The sequence below is a fragment of the Corylus avellana genome, chromosome ca10 (assembly GCF_901000735.1).
Source record: "Corylus avellana chromosome ca10, CavTom2PMs-1.0".
Taxonomy (NCBI): Eukaryota; Viridiplantae; Streptophyta; class Magnoliopsida; order Fagales; family Betulaceae; genus Corylus; species Corylus avellana.
Window position 1 is genome coordinate 15,188,366 of NC_081550.1, and position 26,888 is coordinate 15,215,253.

At 35.3% G+C, this 26,888-nt stretch overlaps 2 protein-coding genes across 2 annotated transcripts; both read left to right on the forward strand.

Moving 5' to 3' along the window:
• The first annotated feature begins 1,854 nt into the window (after positions 1-1,854).
• On the forward strand, positions 1,855-3,048 carry LOC132164042 (fasciclin-like arabinogalactan protein 12). Its single transcript, XM_059574450.1, has one exon. It carries the CDS (start codon positions 2,004-2,006, stop codon positions 2,742-2,744), a length of 741 nt encoding a protein of 246 aa, XP_059430433.1. The 5' UTR covers positions 1,855-2,003; the 3' UTR covers positions 2,745-3,048.
• A 4,077-nt stretch (positions 3,049-7,125) lies between these two features.
• On the forward strand, positions 7,126-7,971 carry LOC132164621 (fasciclin-like arabinogalactan protein 12). The gene has a single exon (XM_059575156.1). The coding sequence runs from the start codon at positions 7,126-7,128 to the stop codon at positions 7,969-7,971; it is 846 nt and encodes a 281-aa protein (XP_059431139.1).
• The last annotated feature ends 18,917 nt before the right edge of the window (positions 7,972-26,888 follow it).

Sequence of the window (26,888 nt, forward strand, 5' to 3'; positions counted from 1 at the left end):
ATAATTCATGCCCAAGGCCTAATAATGGTCCATTTGTATTGTAGTCTCTATTTTGTTATTAGTGCGATGAAAAATAAAGTATAAAAGTAGACTTATTTTCTGTAGAAACATGTTACAAAAGTAGACTTGTTTTTGGCCAATAAAAGTTTTAAAATTAAAGTACACGTACAAATTTAATAACCGTTTTGAATGTTGAAAGCAACGTGTTTGCTATAAATCATCTTGCTACCCAAGTTACAAGTACTACCATCTATCTCGCTTTTTTCTTTTGAGGCCGGACAACGATGATGTTGGGAAAAAAGCTGGCCCAGTTGTGTACTAATTTCCAGCTCTACTTATGCCCATGTTGTTTCTTGCCCAAACCTTAATAATGGTCGAGTTGTATTGTCTGGGACCATATAAAGCCAGGAAGGCTGACTTTTGGGCTGATTTGATGGAGTCTTTGCTTGGCTGGTGGAACTGGAATAGAAGTGCTTTAATGTTTTCTTCAAGAAGAGTATTACGCATCTAATTTTTTTTTTTTAAAAGTTAGTTTTTAAATGATGTATTACTATTTTATGAGATTTATTATTTTGAAAAGTGTGTCACCAACTCATGAAGAGACGATGATACATCATTTTAGAACAACTTTTGAAAAAGAAGTCTTGGTATGTTTTGCATTTCCCTTTCTTCAACTCATGATCATAGGAAATTAAATATGGTAATTTTAGGTTAAAAATGCTACACGAACTCTCTTTCGAGTACAACGCTTTTTAATCTCATATGTTTACTCTCTTTTGAGAAAGGACGGAATCATGTATAAACTAAGGGGCTCTCTTTGGTTTTCAATTTTTCTCTAAGTTTATTATTATTATTATTATTATTATTATTATTTTTTAATTTTTAATTTTTAATTTTAATTTTTTAATTTATTTATTTTATTGAGTTACATTGTTGGAACTAGTAGCTCATATTCTCTTAGGCATGCATAGAGAGTAATATTGGATTGAAATACAAATGGTTGGCCAAGTAGACAGAACGGGAGTGTACTGGCCCTTGGGCGTAATTAAGTTTGCGGGTACGGTATGGGGTATTTTGAGTTTTTTTAAAATACGTCCGTACAATTAAAGCTTTTCTATATATATATTATGTTGTAATTCTAAATCATTAATAAAAAAATATAGCCGCATCCTCCGTCGACGTAGGCACTTTGCCAAATTACGTAAATTCGTGTCTTGACTCTATCTTTTCGATTTCATATTATTCATTATTGTTGTACACGGTATATATATACATGTACTTTTAATTAGGCTTGGCTCTTATAAAAATAAGTTTGACATCTCATTTATATTTTGGCCTCTTCAGATGAGAAATCTTGATTTCGTTCCTGATTTTTACAACTGTCAGATTAGGGAATAATCACTCAACGAGAGCGTAAAAGAGAGAGGTAACGTAGCATTTCTGAATCGAGAAATAACCAAGTAGCATGTCAACTGCTACAGGAGATCCACAAAGAGCAATCAATTGCATAGGTGAGAGGTAACATCCATGAGGGTTGGTTACTGGGACCTGAAGTCACAAACAATCACCGATCCTCATCATATTGTCCTGCAAAAAGTAAATCCTACAGAAAACTTATTTCTTAAGTTTGTAGCAAGGAAATAAGTTTTTTTAAGCTCTCAGAAATACTTAAAAGTGAAAGCAAAGCAATCATGCATTTCTTAATTAATTTGCCTGCACACCCACTTGAGATCCCCTCTTGCTATTCCTTCCTTCCCAAGCAAACTAGTCGCTGAAACAGCAAAATCTCTCACATTCTATCCATTCATATATCCACCTCCCACACAGAAATATGAACTGATAACAGCTAAGATTTTGTAGCTATAATTCTACCCTTTCACCTAACTTCATTCCTCCCCACCCTTAATAAAAACCCTCCTATCTGCTTCCTACACACATCAAACACTCTTTCATTACCAATTTTCCCAAGCAAAAGAAAAAAAAAAAAAAAAACACAAGGAAAGATGATCAAGAAGTCTCTCTTCTCCCTCACCCTTCTACTTGTTTTCTTCCTCTTCCATTCCACCACAACTTCAGCACAGCCTGCTCAGGCCCCGGCACCACCCGGACCGACCAACGTCACCAAAATCCTCGAAAAGGCCGGCCAATTTACCATCTTAATCCGCCTCCTAAAGAGTACCAAAGTGGCTGACCAAATCAACCAACAGCTCAACGATTCAAACAATGGCTTAACCTTATTTGCTCCAACCGACAATGCATTTTCGAGCCTCAAATCAGGCACTCTTAATGCTCTCACCGACCAACAAAAGGTCCAGCTTATTCAGTTTCACATATTACCCAACTTTCTCTCCTTGTCCAACTTCCAAACTGTTAGTAATCCGGTGCGGACACAGGCCGGAGATACCGGCCCCGGCGAGTTCCCGCTCAATGTGACCACTTCTGGCAACCAAGTCAACGTCTCGAGTGGCCTTGTCAACACCACAGTGGGCGGTTCAGTGTATTCGGACAACCAGCTTGCTGTTTACCAAGTGGACTCGGTGCTTCTTCCTCAGGACATTTTCGCTCCGAAGCCGCCGGCGCCCGCCCCAGCACCGGCCCAGCCCAAGTCCAAGACTAAGAAGAAGACAGCCGACAGCCCTGCTGCTGATGCAACAGATAACGAATCTGGTGCATTGAGTCTGACGGCCAGGCATGGAACGCTGGTGTCCATTGGATTTGCCGTGATTGCAGCACTTTGCTTGTGACAGAAGGAACTTGATGATACATGCACCAGCTGGATATATACCTTGGTGATCGAGGTCAAATATGTTGTCTAGTCCTGTATGATTTTGCTGAGTTGGATTGAACGGTCGTGATCAACTCCGAGTGCTTTCAAATAATTGCCATCTTTCCCTGTCCCATAGGTATCGTGCTAGTTTGTGATGAGAGTCATTGTTGTTACTGATTTTTTTTTTTTTTGTTATTTTTCACTTCCATCTTCTATATATGTCTTGAGAATTTTTGTATAATTTTTCAATAGAAGTTGTGCCACTGGGCTTGAGCATTCAACTATCCCTTTAAATTCCAATTAAATTTATTTCAATATACACAATTTTGGATAATAAACGGATCCAAGCTAAGAATGAGACCAGAGCTCCAGTGCATATATAATAAACGGATCCAAGAATATTGCCTGCAAGAACCAAATAATTTTTCTTCCCAAAAGGGTTAACAACGTCCCATAATACTGAAAGATTGCAGGCAATAATCAGAATTGAACATGGGGCCGGGGTGTCAAACGAGTTCTTATATCACTTTCCTCGTCTCGCATCAATGCCTTTGTTGTTACTCTATTTAAGATGACTATAACAATACCTGTCTGCCATGATGAAATAATTTGTATTTTAGGTCATATGGAGCTTTAGATATAACCAAATGATCAGTAATGTAATATTTGCACTAATTTATCATACTTAGTTTACACGTGCCGATAAAGAAAATCACTTAAAACATATTATGTCAGCCAAAATTAGGGAAAATTACAGTTTACCCCCCTAAAGTTGACAGCGTTTTTCAATTCGAACATTAAAGTTTCAATTTTTGCAATCCACCCCCCACAAAGTTCCAATTTATTTCAATTTGACCAATATTATCCCAATATTCCCATATTGCCCCTGATTTTTATTTTTACTTTGTTACTTTTTATGAATAAATAAATAAATTTGGGAGTGCAAAAATGGCTAGATAGCGAAAGTCACCCCGATTTTTTTTTAAAATTTTTTTTTAATAAAAAATAAAAATAAAATAAAAATTAGGGGCAATATGGGAAGTTTTGGACACAATTGGTCAAATTGCAAAAATTTGAAACTTTGGGAGAGGATGGATTGCAAAAATTGAAACTTTGATGTTCGAATTGAAAAATATTGTCAACTTTGGGGGGTAAACTGTAATTTTCCCCCAAAATTAATATCAACGAAAACCACTTAAAATATACCATGTCAACCGAAATTAATATCAGAAATGGGTGCAACTCCAACCAAATTCTTTTGTCCTAAATCGAGAGTGCATAAAGAATAGGATGCGATCAAAATATATTTCTCAGTTGAACAGGTATATATGGGCCATGAAAAAAGGTAGTATGTGTTCCCAATTTCTGATTGGGCTAAAAGGAAAAAAAAAATCAATTTATTCATGCTTAATTTATCGGAGGACAAGCAGTTGGCCGGGCAGATATATATGTGGCTAGGGACTAAAGGATTTGATGAGCCACGCATGCAAGGCCTATCCTGTTTAATTTGACATTGATAACTGAGTAATGTAAATGAAGTGGTGGCTCCGACGGGAACATTATTATGTGACATAGACATGATGCTCTCCTTGTAATAAAGTCTCATAACTCTTACTTTTTTTAAATGGGAAATTCGATCAAAACATTTTGAAGCTTGGATTCGGATCGGATCTCATATTTTTCATCTTTCAAAGTCCAATATATAAAACAAGAAAGTAATTCCCTAAAACAATTCTGATCACTTAAACTAAATATTGCACAAAGCAAAGGTGGATTTTTATTGTGGAAAATGAATTTGATTTTTTTTTTTTTTTTTTTTTTTTGAATTCACTAAGATTACATTTGTTTCACTGTAAACGTTTTCTATTTTTTGTCTATATATATATATTGGGGTGTTTGATGCAATTAAGTAGAAAAATATTGGCTAATGGAAAATTTTCTAATCAATATGTAAATCGACCTTGTAGAGTGGATTGGCTAACATTTTCTCGACTGTGAAGAGTGATGGATTGAGGTCCCTCTCAATTTCTACGATGCAAGCCGTTCAGTTAAGATGAATATTGTCTCGTATTGAGCTGTACAGTACCAATACCATAATGAAGAAAACATAGAATAATTGGAGCACCTTAAAGTGGTTGGCCACCTCACCTCCCCTCACCTTTTAAGAGATGGTCGGTTAACAGAAGAACTAGTTGGAATACGCCAACCATCCTCTCACTCTTTGAGAAGGCACTACAAAAAAAAAAAGAAAAAAAAAAAGCATAGTTAGTCACATTTGGAATAGTAATGTTTTTAGAAAACATCATTAAAATGAGACATTTTACTGTAGTCGGTCGACTATTTTAATGGTGTGGTTAGATTGAGCACCAACGTCCTTCCATCCTTTGAGAGTGGTAATCGGCCACCCCAAAGGATGGTTGCCCCACTTCATCCTTGAAGGTGTCTCACACCACCCCGAAACCATCATTCCAAAGGCTTAAGAGGTAGTGCGACCACCATTTGGTGTCTTAGAGGGTGGTCATCGATCATGAGGAGACCTCGGGATCATGGTCCCCATTTTTCTTTTGTAGTGTAGGTGTAAATATTTTCATTAATTAGTGATCAAAATCTAAGAATATTGTTAACATGATTTTAAGAACTCAACCAAATAATGAAAACAATCGACTTTTATAGCAGTAATTTTTTCTATCAAAATTCTAAAGTATATTTTACATCGAAATAGGGTGCAGCCTAAATATTTAATTGTTAGTCTTCCGCAATTAGTGAAGTATGTAAACAAACTTGATAAAATATTAGTGGTGATGCAATTTAAGCTAGTAATTATGTGTATAAAGTTAAGTGTATGCTCATAACATAATCATGTATATATATGGAAGGATGTCTACATCAAGTAATAATTAACTAAGGTTCCGTTAGTTTCAGTGTAAAATGATTTTTGAAAAATATTTTATGTATTTTTTAGTATTCGGTTTGACAAAACAATAGTCAAACGAAAACATTTTCGGTTTAATCAAAAAAGCTTCTTTGATTTCTGTAAAATGGTTTCTCATTTTTAAAGCCGCACGTAAACCATTTTTTAAGTTCGAGCTTCTCCTTCTCACATAGCCAAAGTTCGCCGGACCTTTGCTGGACCACGACTAGAGTTCATCGGAGGTTAATTACTAACTGTTTCTATAGAAGCCAAACATCAAAAAATATTTTCAACAAAATAACTTTTTTTGGAAAGTGATTTTGTTAAAATACTTTTCTATGAAAAAATGAGTGACGGCAAAAAATGATGGACAACCTTCGGCCAAAGTCCGGCAGAGAACTATATATACTAGTTATGGTTATCCAAACAATTGGAGCCCAAAATGGATTCAGATTTCCAACATGTCGGTGAAAGGGACAGCAGCACAAGAGTTTAATGTTTGGTGATTAACTGATAAAGGTACCAACAATGATAAAGGCAGCAACATACATTATGAGCCTGATGACAAGGAGGACCAACACGGCAAGTGGACATTCCGTAAAAGAGCACCGACATATATATATATATATATGTAGACCAAACGACAGTGAGAACTATTTATATCTCCATCCGATTCAAAATAATGAAATCAGTTGGGTATGTGTCAAATGAAAATTGAATGTAACTGACATACGTTATACGTACATACCCATACATCATGCATGCATGCTTATTTGAAGAATAAGGAGACTGAAGTTGATGAGCAGCAATCCACGATAAGTTAAAGGTATTGGCAATTGTTTGTGCATGAGAATAAAAATGGACGAGTTATTAGCCTATAAGAAAAAACAATGGAGAGAAACAATTTGTCAGAAAAAGGCAAAAGATCAGCAGCCATGCATGTTACATAAGAAATTTAAAAATCATGGAGTAGTTTCAGGAGAAGAGACGAGAAACAAACAAGCTAGTAATGTTAGAAAGAGGAAAGATGCGACCCTACCTGAAAAACGGATTTGCGGGGGGAATAGAGGAGGAGATCGTGGGGGGGAAGAATCTTCTCTTTAAGGTTGTGGCATGGAAATCAGTTTTTATAGCTAAGATTCACCATAAGAGAAAGCTAGCTAAGTTAACCCATCATATACATATAAGATCCCCTATGTTTTTCCTGCCTTCCGAAGCAAACTAGAATTAGGCAAAATCTCTGATTCTATCCATTCATCCCGCCACCTCTCACAGATAAGATGAGCTGCTAACATCTCAGGTTTTGTCACTGAGATTATGGTTTTGCAACTAAGATTTTACCCTTCACCTAAATTCACTCTCCCAACCCTTAATAAAACCCCCCATCCTCCCTCCCTCCCATATCAAACACGTAGCAAATTAATATCAACCAAAAACACACACCACCATGCATGCAAAGATGACCAAGCAGGCTGTCTTCTCCCTCTCACTTGTTTTTCTCTGCCTCTGCAGCACAACTTTAGGCCAGGCGCCAGCTCAGGCCCCAGCTCAGGCCCCGGCTAAGCCCGCCGACGCCCACCCTAAGCATCCCCATACACCGGCACGACCTGGGACCCCCGACGTCATCAAAATCCTCCAAAACGTCGGAGGATTCAGCATCCTAATCCGCCTCTTAAGGACCACTGCAGTGGCTGACCAAATCAAAGGGCAGCTCGACAATTCAAACACTGGTTTCACCCTTTTCGCTCCAACCGACTCCTCATTTTCCAACCTCAAATCGGGCACTTTAAACTCTCTCAACAACGAAGAAAAGATCCGGCTTTTGCAGTTTCACACCTTACCCAAATTTTATTCTCTGGAGAACTTCCAAACTGTGACAAACCCATTGCGAACGCAGGCAGGAGATTCCAACCCCGGTGATTACCCCCTAAATGTGACCGCTGCGGGAGGCCAAGTCAACATTTCCACCGGCGTTGTGAATGCCACAGTCAGCGGTACATTATTTTCCGCTAATCAACTTGCCGTGTATCGGGTGGACACAGTGCTTCTTCCGATGGACATCTTCGTTCCGAAGGCACCTCCGGCACCAGCGCCGGCACCGGTCCCAGTACTCAAGCCTAAGGCTAAGACGAAGCCAGCCGCTAGTCCAAAGAGTATTACTCCTACTAGTACTCCTACTCCTACTACTACTACTCCTACAGTAGTGGTTGATTCTGGTGCGGTGGGTCTCACAAAGCACGGAATGCTGGTGTCCGTCGGATTTTCTACTTTCATTGCAGCGTTTTCTCTGTGATAAGAGCATGATGATGATGAGCTGGTTAATAACTGCCATGTATTGTCCCTAGCTAGCTCTCCTAATAATCTGAGAATTTGTTATGATTTTTCAAGAGAAGTTATACCTCAGGGAGCGAGCATTATTAATATTAATTTTCGCCTTTGAGCTCCAGTTCCATGTATCTTATAAAAAGTTTTTTTGTTTTTGTTTTTTGGGGAGCAATACAAGTAATGGCATACAAGAATCACGTCAGCGCGTGTGCATGGTGAGCCCAATCAGTGTTTTACCTTTCTTTTAAATTGGGTAGGAAAACATTATTTCAATTCAGTCTATTAAATTGATATGCAGTCTTAAAGCATGCAATTCTCATATGTATTTGTGAGTCATACTTGTTCTAAAGATACACATAACATGCTCTGTTAATTTCATTAAAAATGCATGTGAAAATTGTATACTTTAAGAACTCATGTTAACTCAATAGATTGTTCAACATAATTTAACGAAAAATCCATTCCTATTAATTGAAGCTATATGATTTGATAGCATAGAACAATAAAATAGCAACATTTCTGAATAAATGGTGCTTAACAAATCAGAGGACCGGATGAGTAGTGGATAATATATTTGGTTTGAAATTTTGTAAAATCATGTGTCATTAGCAGTGACATTATAATTAGCATAAGTAATACTGGAAGGAGAACTCTTGTCCTCGTTGTGTCCTCTCAAATGTGATGTGGTTTCTAAAATCATAAATAAATCAAAATTCAATGATGATTATCTCAAATTCAATAGTAATTTTAAAAGTCACATTACATTTGAAATGATATAAGGAAGATAAGAGTCCTCTTTCTAGCATGACTATATTAGCAGCACTTAATAATGGCTTATTAGTGTCGACTTTTTTGTGGATGCTTGTAACGCCCTGATATTTGAACTAGCAAAATCGTAAGCGGAAAGCTTCAGTTTCCACGTGACGTTACGATATCGAAGATATAATCTTGCACTGGAATATTTTTTTTCTTTTTAAATGCTAGAAATTGAAGACATAACACATAAGAACTTGCTGAAATACCTAGAGATGATATATATATATATATAAACATTGCTTTAGAATACATAATACTAGGTGCACTAATTAAGTAAATGCCACACGCGGTATGTAAATGCCTATAATTATACATACCAAACATAGACAAAATTTAAGACATATTATAATCTAGAATAAACATTGCTGAATAGCTCTCTAGGAAAGACTAGTACAAAATATACAGCAAATGGTCTAGTAACCATCAAAGCTGGTAAATGGACCATCACCCTCAGCCTCAGATCTTGCATCAAAGTTTATGTACATATGACGCTTAATAACAAAATCTATCTTATCATATTTACATAGGAAAACAAGTAAGTCGACGTCTTTGTTTTCATAGTAAAAAGGACATGAATTAATGAAAAAGCTGAATAACAAAAGTAATGAATGTATGAATATGCAACGTAGTAGCCATTTAGTTTGAGTCTTAAAATTTCTCAACTTTCCACTCTCATATCAAGGCTCAATACTAGCCCGTCTTAGCGTTTGCTAGATTCTCCCACCTTATAAAGTTCTAGTCCCAGCTTAGTTATTTATTAAAGAGCCTAGACTGCCATCACCAAGTCCATTGGTTTGCCATTACCTCTAATACTTACCAGCTTTGTTGATAGCTTTCATATAAGTTATTTTATTTTTTTCGACACTATACATTTCATGAGAATTTTATCAAGAGTAGTAACCAAATAAAAACAGGTATGCATCTAACATAGGTCTATGTGTGAACCAAGCTTCCTGGTAAAATTTCGGGTATGAAAAACAACGATTGTCATGTCTTCTTACGGCGCTTGCTTCCTATTGCAATTCGAAATTTCTCTATGTCGGAAATATGAACAACATTAACCGAGTTCATTACCTTTTTTACGCAGTTATGTGCACGGACATTGAAAGTTGATATCCTGAAACAAATAAAAGTTGACATTGTAATAATTTTATGTAAAATGAAAAAAAAATATTTCTGCCAACTTTTTTTGATGTTATGATCCATCTAGCACTTCATTTACCTCGGGAGGCTGATCGAGCTTGCCGGTCTTGTACAAAACTGTTGGATGTATCCATTCGAAAGGGAACTTGGAAGATATAAGAAGTGGACGCGTAACAAAGTGCGTCCAGAGGGGTCCATTGCCGAGTATTACCTAGCTGAGGAGAGCTTGACCTTCTGCTCCAAGTATCTTCGGGGGATTGAGACAAGCTGGAACCGTGAATAGAGAAATGTTGACGTTGATATTGTAGAAACGGGCCAGCGCTTGGATGTGTTCTCCCAACGAGTTCAACCGTTAGGTGCAGCTAAATTAGTAACACTGAATGCTAATGATTTTGATAGGGCAAGATGGTATGTGCTTACCAACTGTAATGAAATGGCCTTATATTTGGTGTAAGTTTAATAATTGTCTTTGTGTTTTACCTGTTAAGACATGTTATAATTTTAGCATTGATGATCATTTACCAATACGTTTATTTTTCATGCAGTGAACATTATAATATGATCGAAAGAGAAGGCGGCATTGACATTGAAAAAAAACATGAGGCTAACGTTGAATGTTGGTTCCATAAACGTTTATACAATAGTGAGTGTACTACAGACAATGGCTCAAAACAATTATATGATCTTGCATGCGGGCCTGATCGTCATGTTAGATCGTATAGAGGTTGTATCGTGAATGGGGTTAGGTACCATGCGAAAGAATGTGCAGAAACTTGTACTACCCAGAACAGTGGTATTTTTGTTTCAGGTGATGACGGCAACTCAATGACAGGGTACTATGGTGAGTTAAAGAATATTCTAGAGTTACGTTACCCTTGCCGAAATCTCGTGTACTTGTTTGAGTGTGATTGGTGGGACATTGGGAGTGTAATAAGAATACGAATGGATCAAGGCTTCACGATTGTGAATACTTCTCGTAAATGGTGTGAATCCGACTCGTTCATCTTAGCATGTCAAGCTTCGCAAGTGTTTTACTTGAATGATCCCAAATTGGGTGGTAATTGGAAAGTGGTACAGAAACGGATCAATAGAGACATCTATGATATTCTAACAGTACAAAAGGGAGATAATACAGAAGATGACTAAGGACTCAGTGATGACGTATACCATGAAGGTGAATGTGTTTGGAGTAATATTGTCCTTGTTGATGAAGCAAATGTTGAAGCCTCCACTCGATTACGTAGAGATGATGCAACAATAGCAATTGAATATCTTCAACTTGATGCAAACATGTTTGCCAACGATAACTTGCCGGATGAGGACCATGATACAAACTTCGATGAGGAAGAGGAGTTATCTAGCCACAACGATATAGACTCTGAACACGAAGAGGATTTTAAACACGAACAATCATCTTCAAGTAATAGTGATACAGATTCTGAATATAAAGCTGATGATGAAATGTGTTGAACGTAAGCTCACATTTGGTGTATGTACAAAGTGTATTAACATATTTAATGAAGTTGATGCTCTCTCTCTCTCTCTCTCTCTCTCTCTCTCTCTCTATATATATATATATATATATATATATATTGTGGTTTTTATTATTTTATTATTATTTTTTTATTTTTTTATTACCATGATTATTGTATCTTTGTCAAAAATATTGAACATGCTATACGGTTATAATTTGACTAATATAATTTTTTGGTTTTTGAGTTGTTAGCAGATTGATCATAACAATGACCATCTGACCCTATTAGTGATCTGAGGCAGAGGCGGGAGCCAAGATCAAGACATGGGCCTTGTGTGTGACGTGTGAGGTTGACTCCAATTCCACGGGTTTGGTAGTCCCGGATATGCAAATGTGCCCCACCTCCCCTCCCTCCCACGAGTCCAGCGGATGGAATCCTTATGCAGTCTTATAATCCCATTTACTCAGTGGCAGGATTGGATTCACAGGGAGCCGCCCCTACTGCATCTTGTAAGTTCATATGAATTATATGTTTATTAAATGTTATTTTTGTATTATTTTGGTTTGTTATAGACATTTGACAATATACTTTCAAAATATAACTTATTACGTTACCATGTTTTGTGTAACAGCTAGCACGTCTGTCAGAAATGTAAGGGGTAAGGCCAAGTGTAAGAAGTTGAGTAACCACTGATAAGTGCCAAAATATTCATATTTTAGCCCTTAACTTATATTTGTTAATTCCTTAGTTTTATTAGTTTGTGCTATTTTATTTCATTTTTGTATTTTCTTTGTTTTATAGGTTTTTGGAAGAAAAGAAAGTGTTTCCGGAAAAGTTTCAAGCTTAAATGGAAAATTGGGAAGATCTAGAAGATATGGTTAAGCTTAACCAATCATCGTTAAGTTTAATCAAATAAATGAAAGGATTAAATTGGAATTTCTCAAATTAGAGTCAAAATCGGATTGGATTCAAAATTGGATTCTGCACATGTCTTGGTATTTTGACCATAACTTTCAACTCAAATATTCGATTGAGGTGATTCAAGTGGAAATTCGAAAGCTAACTCAATTTGATACAAATCATTGTGAAATAGTATTTTCATAATTCGGAGTGTCGCTATGCCAAAATCACCCCACAAGATAGGAACGCAATTCTGGATGAATCCTATTTCGATTTGGACGTAAGTTTTCTTTATCCTAGTTAAACTAGGACATAATCTCCAAATTTTCTAGGATTACTAGGGCTTCTATGACTCTCCTAAGCCCTATAAATAGACCTCTAAGCCTCACAATTCAATACACAATTTCAAGGAGACAACTTTGGGGAGAGGAATTAGAGGTTACTTCTAAGAGTGGTTTTCGGTTCTTTCTTTACCTTTTCTTTTTAGTTTTATTTTAATTATGTGGAACTAACTCTTAAGGAGGGCTAGATTGAAGCCCTAATTATGTTTATTTAATATTTCAATATTGCGCCTTTGTGATAATCATATTGTGTTGTTTAACTTAATTAATTCATGTTTTTTTGAATTCCTCATATGTATGTGATTGACCATTATATGCATGTGGTATGGACTAGTTAATTAAATCAATTTGGATGATCGAGTCCTGGGTTTAATAAAAGTAACAAAAGAAATTCACATCGGGTTCTTGGATTAATCAACATGGGAAACCGGGAGTAGACACCCATGCCCTAGGCCTCATGTGTTTGTCGATTTCTATAGATTTATGCTTTTTTAAAGAACAACTTAGTAGACACCCACGCCTAATTCGTTACTTAGAAAAATCAATGGCTTAAGGAGTAGACACTCATACCCTTAGGTTGGCAAACATTAAGTATTCATAATATAATTGAATTATTGGCATATTGTTATATTATCTAAGTATGATTAGTGGTGGATATCAAAGTCTTGCCTTTACCTTTTCATTTATCTTTACATCTTTTTATTTCTTTTTCACAATATTAATTTAGTGACAAATTTGATATTTTTATCAATTCTAAAACAAAATCAACAATCCTCGTGAGATCGATCTCGTACTTGTTGCACTGTACTATCGTTTGATCTTGTGCACTTGCGTGTAAAACATACTAAATATTATCTATTAATTTAAGTAGTATTTGGCACAACAAGTTTTTGGCACCGTTGCCGGGGATTGTTTGATTTTGTTTAAAATTTTTTTTTTGTTAATTTATTTTTGTTTTAAATTTTTTTGTTTTTATAGTCTTTTCCGCAGTTCCTGTTCTGCCTCTAAAGGTGTGCTCGAGCACCCAACCAGGGCAATCGAGCGCACCTCATGGTGCAATCGATTGCATATCCAGAGAGCAACATAGTTACTGCACTAATTATAGATCTAATTTTTTTTTTCTTTTAGTTCATGCAGGGTCAATTGAGTCTGCATCTTCGTAAGTTTTATTTTTAATTTTTTTTATTTTTTATTTTAACCTTTTGTTATTTTTGTTTTTACACATGTGGGCCGGCATTCCGACACCTCGTAAACCATGTTCATTTTGCCATGACCCTTATCACCATGTTAGAGAATGTCCTACAATGAGACAAACTTCTAACAAATTTTATAGGCACATGAACACATCATTCTCTAGACCAGGGAATGACCGTTATTTTGATTATTGTAACCCATCATGGAGCCAACAATCCAATCTCTCATGGCAAGCTCAAGCTCTCGGAATTCATGCTCCACAATCTCATGGATTGCAACATCACTCATATCAGTAATTCTATGATCATGCATACTCCTCTCAATCAGCTCCACAACAGCAATATCAAGCTGAACCACCTACTCTTGAGTTTTCTGAAAATACATTAGCTATGATCAGTTCAGCAATTGAGGAGATAAAGAACTCTCATTTGAAATCAGTTAAAAGGACAGAGGCCCACTGTACACAAGGAACATATTTTCTCAAAAAGAAAGATCCCCAAAGTCAGTCAGTTACCACTCTTCATGGACATTATATGGAGAACGAGAGTATTTGCCAACAAGAAGATGAGCCATCTCCACTGTTCTATGGTCAATTATATTCATGTCTTAGTCGCAGTCTGAGGCAATCCATTTTCAAGATAATAGCTCATGAAGAGGAACCATCTCCTATATATGACTTTTCATATTCCTCTCCACCTCAACGATACCAAGAAGAGATACCTCCTCCGAAGAATTCTACGTTAGAAGGAGCACATGCTAGTTTAGAAGAAACATTGTCAGCTTTTCTTAGCCACAGCAAGGCCTGTATTCAACAGTTGCAACCCACCATGGCCAAGACAGAGGATCACTTAAAGCAAATATCAGATATACTTAAATAAAAAGAAGAAGAGTGTCAAAGTCAGTTGGTGGCCAATCCTAATGAGCACTACATGGAGGATGAGTGCACTTACTACCATGAACAAACAACCACCACACCTGGGAATGAGGAGAGTTTTTGTGAGCCAAGTCTTGAGGATCCGATGGGAGAGCGTTTTGATCAAATTGGAGGTGATCTAGACTTGGACAAGCTTCTTGAGCATGCTGAAACTTCTAATGAGCCAAGTCTTAAGGATCCTTAGGGAGAGGATGAATTTGGAGGTGACCTTGACCTCGACAAGCTACTTGAGTATGTTGAGACTTCTAATGAGCCAAGTCTTGAGGATCCATTGAATGAGCGTTTTGATCAATTTGAGTTTGACTTGGATCTTGACAAGTTCCTCAAGCAAGCTGAGATGTTTAGTGAGCCAAGTCTGGAGGATTCATTGAAAGAGCACTTTGTTCAATATGAATTTGATCTGGACCTTGGCATGATACATGAGCAAGCGGAGGCCTTATTGGATTCCACTCTTAAGAACAAAAAGGTGGAAGAAGAAGATAAGCAAACTGAGGTTCTAGAGGAGCTACATCGGAAAAAGGAAAAGAGTACTAAGACTTCTTCAACATCTGCTCCTATTCCCGAATTACTAAGAATCCAAGAGAGAAGTCTGTTGGGGTTATGTGATGAGCAAATTGAAGACATCAATATAGATGAATTCCCTGAGTATTATCTAGTTCATGATTCCCACCAGGATGAGAAACTGTTGGAGAAAACTCAAAGTGGTCCTCCCCAATCTATAGACATTCGGAGGCTTCTTGCAATAGGAAGAATTCATTCTCTTTGGTGCAAGAGAAGAAAAGACTGGTGCTTCAAGTTTAAAGTGCCACAGTTTGGCTAAAAACGTTAAACTTAGCACTCATGGGAGGCACCCCATAGCATATCCTTTTTATTTTCCTGTTTGTTTTATTTTTCTATTGGTTACTTTTAGTTTTGTTTTGTTTTCCCTTTGTTACTTTAGTGTTTTAATTTTTAAGAACAAGTGTGCTTCAGTTCAAGTTTGAGGGTGTGCTATGAGCCATGCCATTCCAAACATGTCATCCATCTCCTGGGTAAATTCTTTCCATGTTATAGAACATTGGGGACAATGTGTAATTTAAGTTTGGGGGTATGGGAGACACTTTACTCACACTTTGTCCCAGTTTTATTTTATTTTTATTTTTTGTGAAAAGAAAAAAAATAATAAAAATATGCATGTTCATGTTTGTCTTAAAATTTTGGTTGATCTTAAAAATTGTGATTTTTTATTTCATTAATGAGCTTAAATTTTGAATACATGATCTGATAATTGAGTTTTTCAATTTGGTTACTTGCTTAGGACAATTGATAATTCACATATTTGATCTGATCTTACACAAGCACATTAGTACATAATTTGTGGGGTATGACATGAAGTCTGATGTGTGTGTTTTTATGTCTTGGGTGAAACTGGATGACTTATTAGATGGATACTTTGACATATATATATGTGAAGAAAAAAAAATGATGATCATTGATAAGCTTTTCACTAAGTAACTGGACCTCTTGCCTCAAAGCATTGAGTGTTCACGTCAAAAGGTGAAGAATTTTGATTTGGTTAAAGTCACGGTTAGTTTGGTTTCGTAGCTTTTTTGACTCGAGTTGGTAAGTCCTAGGGGTGTCTTTACACCTAATGCCCTAAAACCATCTGGTTTGAGAGTCATTGACTTAACACTCGTTACATAGGTCAATTAGAAAGGTTAAGGGAAGCAAACATTGCACAACCTGACGAAGAAAAAAAAAGAAGAAGAAAATGAAAAATATGCCATTGTTGTTCATTCTAATAAGGATTTCAGTGAACTTTGAGATATTGAGACATTACACATTGGAAATACTTGAAAGCTTCATATTTATGTGCTAGTTCACTTTACACTGTTTCGAACTTATGATGCCTTAGCATGTCTTTTGTAAGTGATTAAATTTTAAAATTTCAATTCATTGTGAAGATGGAGTTTATCTTTTTAAGCTTGCTAATGAATGAAAAATCATGGTTTTAAGTGATGCCTTAATTTTTGAATAACATGAACTCTCATAGGATGTTTGTAGATAACATTTCTGGAAAACCCTCAAGAGACTTCACTCGTCCTTTAGGGAATTCCTAGGGGTTTAAAAGGCTTGTTGCATATGCTAAATACAATCGTACATCCCACGAAAGATAGATTTATCTTTTTGTTTTTAGTTTTTCATTTTTGTTGTTAGTTTTATATTGCTAAGGGACTAGCAATATGTAAGTTTAGGGGTGTGATAAGTGTCAAAATATTCATATTTTAGCCCTTAACTTATATTTGTTAATTTTTTAGTTTTGTTGGTTTGTGCTATTTTATTTCCTTTTTTGTATTTTCTTTGTTTTATAGGTTTTTGGAAGAAAAGAAAGCATTTTCGGAAAAGTTCCAAGCTTAAAGGGCAAATTGGGGAAACCTAGAAGATATGGTTAAGCTTAACCAATCATGATTCATTTTAATCAAATAAAGGAAATGATTAAATCGGAATTTCTCAAATTAGAGTCAAAATCGGATTGGATTCAAAATTAGATTCTACACACGTCTCGATATTTTGATCATAAATTTTGGCTCAAATATCTGCTTGAGGTGATTCAAGTGGCATTGGAAAGTTAGCTCAAAATGATACAAATCATTGTGAAATAGAATTTTCCTAATTCGGAGTGCCGCTATGCCAAAATCACCCCACAAGATAGGAACGTAATTTTGGACGAATCCTATTCCGATTTGGACTTAGATTTTCTTTATCCTAGTTGGACTAGGACTTAAATCTCTGCATTTCCTAGAATTACTAGGGATTCTAGGACTCTCCTAAGCCTTATAAATAGACCTCTAAGCCTCACAATTCAATACACAATTTTAAGGAGACAACTTTAGGGAGAGGAATTGGAGGCTACTTCTAGGAGCGGTTTTTGGTCCTTTCTTTACCTTTTCTTTTTAGTTTTATTTTAATTATGTGTAACTAACTCTTAAGGAGGGCTAGATTGAAGCCCTAATTATGTTTATTTAATATTTCAATATTAGCGCCTTTGTGATAATCATATTGTGTTGCTTAACTTGATTAATTCATGTTTTCTTGAATTCCTCATATGTATGTAATTGGCCATTATATGTGTGTGGTATGGACTAGTTAATTAAATCAATTTGGATGATCGAGTTCTGGGTTTAATAAAAGTAACAAAAGAAATCCACACCGGATTCTTGGGTTAATCAACATGGAGAACCGGAAGTAGATACCCATGTCCTTGGCCTCATGTGTTTGTCGATTTCCATAGATTTATGCTTTCTTAAAGTACAACTTAGTAGACACCCATGTTAAATCTTTTAAGAAAGAAAAGAATTAGAGTAGACACTCATACGTTAGGTTAGCAAACATTAAGCATTCATAATATGATTGGATCATTGGCATATTATTATATTATCTAAGTATGATTTGTGGTGGATATCAAAGCCCTACATTTACCTTTTCATTTATCTTTACATATTTTTATTTCTTTTTCACAATATCAATTTAGTGACAATTTGATGTTTTTATCAATTCTAAAACAAAATCAACAATCCTCGTGGGATCGATCTCATACTTGTTACACTGTACTATCGTTTGATCTTGTGCACTCGCAAGTAGAACGTACTAAATATTATTTATTAATTTAAGTAGTATTTGGCACAACAACCAAGTACTTAAGAATGCCTTTAGTGTTAAACTTCCCAAATAGACACCGGGCAGCTATAGGCGAGAATGCAGCATGGTTTGCGAGCAAGATTGGGGAGATTGTTCGTAACATGTGCAAACTCCATCACAGTGAATGGAAAAAGGTCCCAGCTGAGGAAAAGAGCAAGCTATTATACCATGTTCAGGTATGAATATCAATGTAATATTTAAGAATATGTTTTGTATGAAAAAATAATGTGACACATTTTTTACCATTGTTTTCTTATCTAATATGTATCAGTCAAACTTCGCACTGAATATGGGACGATACGAGCACATCGAAGCTGTTGCAAATAAAATGGGTCGTGCATATGCTAGGCTTCATTCGAACTTGTATAAGGACCATTACAAGAAATATTTTGAAGGCGTTGATGAACGCGATGCTGAGGAGATCACCAGGGCTAAGGCTGTTGGGAGGGAAATAGTGCCAGAAGGGTATGGTCCTAAAAAATGGAAACTAATATGTGACTCATTTGATGAGGAATCATGGAAGGTAAATATATATTATTATATTGATTAGAAAATTCAGATTGATATAATTTGCATATAGCTGTAAGATAATTTATGAATAATTGTGTGTTTTTTTTTTTTTTTTCAAATTTCATAGAAAAAGTCTGAACGAAATACAAAAAATAGAAGCTGCTTGGAAACAAGTCATACATCTGGCACTTGTTCATTTAATAATGTCATTTACAAAAAGGTAAGTATCTCGTAGCATAATTTAATGAAAGTAACATTATTTAGTGTAAACTTTGATTATATGTATTATGTGTAGGAACAAGAAACAAAAGTCAAGCCCAATCTTGTTAAACTATATGAGTGTACCCATAAAAAAAAGGATGGAGACTTTGTGACCACCAAATGTAAAAGTCTATATGTAAGTAAATGTTTATGCTCAGGAGAACATGAATAATAAACTTACTTGCATGAAGTATATATTAAACTAAGGCCAACTATGACTTGTGTAGCTTGAGATGCGAGAATTAACAAGCAGCGAGGCCATGGGGAAGGCAGTGTGGACGGAAGAAGTGTGGAGGACCAAATGGAAAAAATACTCACAAAAGTGCTAAGGAGCCGACGATTTGGGCACGTCAGAGGAATGGGATGCGGTCTTATACCTACCCCTTTAAGTTCATCTCGAGTGCAATCGTTCACCCAATCTGACAACCATGACGAGTGCAGGAAAAGACAAGAAGATACTCAAAGTGAACTTCAACAGACTAGAATCGAACTTCAAGAGACAAAGGACACTCTGCAAGCCACTGTTGATCAAACGAAGAAATTGCAAGCCACTATTGATTTCTTAATGTCACCTATTGGAGGGTTAGTGAAACTTTAACTATGCATTAATTTTACAAAAACACACATGTTAAGTAATAGTTAGAAAGCTTATTGATCATTATATGAAATTCTATTCTTCTTAGGTCTAGGGGGAGCTTGATTGGAGGTGAATCAAGTCAAGCCAACAATTGAGGGAGCTTTGGAATAACCATCTATTTAGGATGTACTTTTGATACCATCTATTTGGGATATATTTTTTGATACTGTGTATTTGGGTAGTTGTTGATACTTTCTATTTGCTATTGTGTATTTGAGTATTTGTTGGTACTTTCTGTTTGGTAATGTATATTTGTTGGTACTTTTCCACAATTGAATCTAAAATATATGAATTAAAATAGAACATAGTATGATAATGCTTATTTTAATAAAGAAAATACGCATTTTTGAGCAACTATCAACATCACAAGCAGATGTATCATTTTTCATCTACATAAAAGCCTCTCACAACTGGCATATTTACTTAATTTCATCACTGCCAAACTGTAACTAGTAGCACCCACGTGTCTACTATATTTCTAGCCTCCTTTTGTTTTTTCTTCATTCATTTTGCTTTTCCTAAGGTACTGAAGATAGCAGGTTCATGGCTTTTTACTTTTTTCTTGTTTCATTTCTTTGGCTTGGTTTGCAGGTTAACGGCTGAGGTGTTTTGGATTTTACTATTGTTCCTCATCTTCTTTCATTTCACAAGCTACATCTCTTTTTCTTTTTACAGGTTCAACCGTCAGCTCTCATTTGTTATGGGAGTGAACGGAAGACAGGAAGGAGGAGTATGGGCTAAGAGGAAGGGGAGTAGGGGCTAGAAGGAAGGGAAATATGCGCTAAGGCATAAAAACACTAAAAAATCAACATGTAAAAAAAAATTTCAAAATTTTTGTAGAGGCGGGCACCTCTAACCACCCCCATGTATCTCTGCCTCTGATTACAAGGATATTGGGTTTCTGGAATGGATAAGTAAATTTCAGTAGAAATATTGTTCAACTTTCCGAAACTCTGAATTTCCTCCCCTTAAATAGACTCAGGGTTCCATCCTGAATCATTGCATTCTTAACTGAGTGGCTGAATTCTGAAGACTTTGTGTGGCGTGCTTCAATGAAAGCAGGTTCATGTTGCTTTACCTTGGGTAAATTGCACCAAAAGTCATGAATTGAGCAATGATTTGTCTGACTGATTAGTGAATAGCGAAAAGTTACTATTCATGAATAGTTACTTAGCTGGAGTGACTATGAATAGTAGCTTTCTTTTACTTTTTGTTGATTCACACACACACACATGTATGTATAAGTGCAATGATCCACAATGGATCCTTGAGTCTATTTAAGAAAGGCAATTCAAAGTTCAGGGGCACCACATTCTGAATACTCTCGACTTGAAACATCTGTTTACCCATTTCCTACAATTTGTAATCCTTGTAATATTTTCTTTGTAAACCTTTGAAGCACCAACCTTTGAAATGATTTCAAAGAACATGTATCTTCATTATTCAACGAGGGATCCCCTGAACTCTGAATTGCCTTTCTTAAATAGACTTAAGGATCCATTGTGGATCATTGCATTTTGACTAAATCCATTGTGGATCATTGCACTTTTAACTAATGTGGCTCAGTAGACTCAGGAATCCATTGTGGATTATTGCCTCAGCTTTGAAGATTCCACCTATAGTGAAAGTGGAAAGCAGGTTCATGTTGCTTTATCGTGTGGAAAATGCATTGAAGGAGCAATAATTGTTCTGATTGATTGGTGAATAATGCAAAAGTTACTATTCATGAATAGTAACTTGTCTGGAGTGACTGTGAATAGTAACTATTTTTTGCTTTTACTGAATCCTAACAGCATCGTGCTGAGGAGGGATCTTACTATGCTTGGCTGCTTATACCGACAGTTTTTTTTTTTTTTTTTTGTAATCACTATCTAGGTTATAAGCATCATAAGGATCTTGGGTATCTTGATAGAACGGATTTGTTTGGAGTCCCTTCTTCTTTACTATTTTACTGGATGATGAGGCTTCAGATGATGCTGGAGAATCATTCTCTTCATCTTCACCCATCTTGAAAACTTGTAGCATTAGTTGTCTTGCTAATTCCTTTAACTCAGTTTTGGACTTTCCATCAGTTTGGATGGAAGTGGCCGATGATTGCGACACAGTTGGCTTAGGCTATTGGCTTCTTGTTGAGGCAAAATCATCATTAACTTGTTTAATGATTCGTTCAAAAATGAACTTATCCCACCATTTGACAGAAAAATGCCTTGTTACTAGTTCTGCCTTTACTTCATAATGCCACTTGAGAATCCAAGTCACTTTTTACTTAGTAATAAAATGCAGTAGTATTGGAAGGTTGGCATTATGCTTACTCATCTTGAACACAGTGAAGAAATATTTTATTGAATCTTGCAATGGAGTGGGAAGTAGCTCAAAAACAGGACCATATGCTGTCCATTATTTTAAGAATCACATAGGAAAATTCCTTGTGAAATTCTTGTCAAAGTTGATGAACCAGGAGTGACTAAAATCTTATGTTTGGTGTAAGAGTATTTTGAACCAAAACTCAATGTAGTCATAGTAACTGTATGGTATCTCATGGTTTCAGAGGTTCTTGGGAGAATTAGGATGGGTTCCCTGTTGTGCAAATATCTACCTAAATTAATAGGCAAATAATTGTACGTTTTACTCGCAAGTGCACAAGATCAAACGATAGTTTAACACGCAAATATGAGATCATTCCCACGAGGATTGGTAAATTATGTTTAGAAGTAATTTCCTACTTAATTAACAAATAAAATTCAATTGTCACGATTGAATTAAAATAAAGAAATAAACTAAAAGATAAACTAAAACTAAAAAGGATTAGGGTTTTGATATCTACCACTAATCAAACTAATTAAGATAACAATATGCCAATGCGCCAATCATACCGGTATATTTAATGTTTGCCAACCTAGGGGCATGGGTATATACTCCTTAAGCTATAGATTTTCCTAAGTAACGAGTTAGGCATGGGTGTATACTCTAACTTTTTTCTTTCTTAAAGGATTTAGCATGAGTGTATACTAAGTTGTTCTATAAGAAAGCATAAATCTATGAAAATTGACAAACACACGGAAACTAAGGCATGGGTGTGTACTCCCGGTTTTCCATGTTGATTAACCTAAGAACCCGGTGTGGATTTCTTTTGTTACTCTTATTAAAACCAGGACATGGTCATCCAAATTTATTTAATTAACTAGTCCACACCAAATGCATATGTTGATCAGACAAACACATATGAGGAATACAAGAAAACAAGAATTAATCAAGTTAAATACACCAAAATATAATTGTAGCAAAGACACCAATATTAAAATCATAAATAGTCATGACTAGGGCTTCAATCTAACCCCAATTAAAGTATAAACTACATAACAAAAATAAAAGGTGGAAGAGATGAAAAACTCAAACTCCTTTTGATCTAGCCTTCAGTTCCTTTCCAGAGCTTGTGCCGCTTTCTCCACACTTTTTCCTAAAAGCTAAGAAGTCTATTTATAGGCCTTAGGAGAGTCCTAGAAGCCCTAGTAATCCTAGGAAATTTGGAGATCTAAGTCCTAGTCCAATTAGGATAAAGAAAACCTACGTCCAAATTAGAATAGGATTCGTTTAGAATTGCGTTCCTATCTTATAGGGTAATTTTGGCATAGCGGCAGTAAGATTTAGGAAATTATATTTCACAATGATTTATATAATTTTGAGTTAGCTTTCCAATGCCACTTGAATCATCTAAATCCCATATTTGAGGTGAAAGTTATGGTCAAAATACTGAGACATATGCAGAATCCAAATTTGAATCAAATCCGATTTTGACTCCAATTTGAGAAATTCTGATTTAATTATTTCCTTTATTTGATTAAACTTAACCACATCATATTTTGTCATATATTATGATTGGTTAAGCTTAACCATATCTTTTGGGTCTTCCCAGTTTGCCCTTTAAGCTTGGAACTTTTCCAGAAACGCTTTCTTTTCTTCCATGACCAATAAAACAAAGAAAATACAAAAAGGAAATAAAATTGCACAAACTAACAAAACTAACGAATTAATAAATATAAATTAAGGGGCTAAAATACATATATTTTAGCACTTATCATTCCCCATTCTGATTGACTAATGATCTTCACGATATACAAGGAATGATAAAGTATTTTACTTTCATCAGCCTTGTCTCTGATTGGCTTAATTTGGATTGACTCAATCTCAAAGAGTATATCTCAGTAAAAACTCAGATTTTTTGCTAGGAGAGCTGGCACATAATGACATCGAGGAGGAAAATAGGCTTTGGCCAGGTTTTCAGGTGTCTTAATGTGACCAAAGGAACGCTCAACATAAAACAAATTTAGACTAGGGGTCTTTGTGATGTAACAAGAGGTTTTGGGGTGACTCTGAGGTTGGAAGATGACTGAAAGGGATCATATTGGGATACTAAAGCAGACTGGTAACTTGGCTTAGTGGCGCCAATAGTGGTAAACCAATTGGACACAATCAAAGGTTGAAACTCATGAGGTACTAGACTTAGGGGTTGAGCTTTTAGGCTCAAGTGTTACTAATTTATGTTTGACTGGTTTATTGGTTGACCTTCGATCAGATTTTCTATCTGTCATGTTTTTTCCTGTAAGAATTCCCTGGTGAGGAAATCAAGAATGCAATATTGAGTTCCTTGAATGTATTCAATATCAAAATCAAATATGCTCAGTATAGCTTGCCATCTTGCAAAAATTTGTTTTGATGCAATGTTTTGAACATCTTTTTTCTAAAACAAGCTTCGCACTCTTACAATCGACTCTTGAAATTTTGAAATGCATAGTACTATAGATAAAATGTCTTTCTTTATAGTACTATAATTACTTTGTGCTTGATTCCAGATACCAGAATGGAAACGAACAATCTGCTTAGATTGACCAGAAGGAATTCTTTGACCGAATGAAAACTAGGTCATATGAATTCAAAATTGGTCAAACAAAAACCCATTATGTTTGTCTCGTAATCCTCTAAAGGTTGGTAGAATTTCAAAGGATTCCATTTTTAAAAAAAATTCTGATTTTGTCAAAAGTTATTATTCAGCAGCCAAAGAGCATTTTTTGACTATCACTTTATTTCTCAATTTAGGGTTGATAAAATTTTTTTTTCTCAAGTTCGAAGTTGCAAATAAAAATGCAAGTTGGTGGATTGCCCCCTCTCAACTCCTTACCTCTTTGTAAAAATTTTTCTTATGCCCCTCAACCGTGATGATGCCCCCTTTCAGCCATAAGTATGCCCCTTCGGCCATGATTATGCCCCAGTTATCAAGGGCAAATGATTGATGCAGTGTTTCTGATGCAGTTTCCAGTTACAGGATGTTTTAGGTTTAGGTTAGAATGTTAGATGAAATGAGGAAGAAGATGATGGCAAATTGACAATCATGTCCTTTAATTAAACACACCGTTTAAATAAGTGGCATTTGGACTGTTTGTGGGCCAATTGACAATCATTTCCTGCTATTTGGACTCTTTGTGAACCAGAACAAAATTTTAGTTTTTTTCTTTTTAACACTAAAGTGGGCTTTGGAAAGAAGAAGAAAAAAAGGGGTCAATGGCCTAGGGGGTTTGGTTGACAGTCTTGAGACACCAAACTCTAAAGACTATAAAAATCCAAGCCACTAAATACTTCAAACATCAAAACACAACATGATTAAAAACAAAAGCCTTTTCTCCAATAAATAAATAAATAAATAAAGCAAACAAACAAAAGCCAAAATTTACACTTAATAATAATAAAAAATAATAAAAAAAGCCTAAAGTTTAGTAAATATGTAATCAAATTTTTAGATTTAGATTTAAATTGTTCTTTTCAATTGATTGTTTTAATTTTTATATTGCTATTAATTCAGCATATTCTTGATAATAACTTCAACAAAAAATTGAGGGATGTAATCATGTAAATATGTAATCAAATTTTTAGATTTAGATTTAAATTAATTCAGCTTATTCTTGATAATTTTTTTTTATATTTAATTATTTATGAATTTATATAGTTTTTGTTTCATATTTTAATTGTATAAATATATAATTGTAGTTATCTGAGATTATAGATAAAAACAACGATTCTATTGAGCTCCAATCAAATTCTAAACGACCTCGTATTGAAGTAGATTTAACAAATCTGCCCGTAAATCTTATTTAAGAAAAAAAAAAGTGTGATTAAAATCCTAGTGATAGAGACCAAATCCGAAGAGCATATCTACAAATAAGAGCTTGTCATTTTTTATATTTTATTATTATTTTTAATATTTTAATTAATTTTTTTTTTTTATTCATAAAAAAATGCCCCCCATGAGTGAATATCCTGGATCCGCCACCGGGATGATTTTACCAGAAAAGTAAAAAAAAACATCCAAATGGGTGGACATATTTTCTTCTAGCATTTACTATTATCACGTTAGGTAGCAACTTTGTTGGACTTTAGTAAAAAATTAAGTGCAGCTTTGTTAGACTTTAATAGCAACTTAATTAGTTTCTTTTTCTTGACTTTTGTGTATTAGTTTTCACATTGAAGAAATCCTTATATAAGGATATGCATGTACATTAAATAACAAGAAGAAAGTGAGAAGTAATATAGTTCATTTCTATAAAATATTTGGCTTATCTTGTTTTCTTTCTTTCTTTCTTCAATCCTTTGTGAGTGAGAAAAGTGCTTGTGAGAGAGGTGTGATATAGTTCGTAAACTTATCACCTATTTATTTTGGTATTAGTTCATAAGCCCAATACCATAAAATTGGTATCAAAACTAGTTTATTCCTGACATTGCAGTCATGACTTCCAATTTGGTGCAAATCCAAGTTCCTCAGTTGAAAAGGAAAAATTATGAGAAGTGGTGCATCCAAACAAAACCAATATGGTGCAAATCAAAGTTTCTTTTATGAATCCTTACCTCTTTGATACACCTGTTTTAAACAAAACCCACCAAAAAAATTGACAAAAACTCATACAAAACCCACAAGAAAAAATATGAACATATATATATATATATATA

What these genes read in the sequence shown, in the direction of transcription:
- LOC132164042 (XM_059574450.1), top strand. Translation starts at nt 2,004, where the DNA reads ATGATCAAGAAGTCTCTCTTCTCCCTCACCCTTCTACTTGTTTTCTTC.
- LOC132164621 (XM_059575156.1), top strand. Translation starts at nt 7,126, where the DNA reads ATGCATGCAAAGATGACCAAGCAGGCTGTCTTCTCCCTCTCACTTGTT.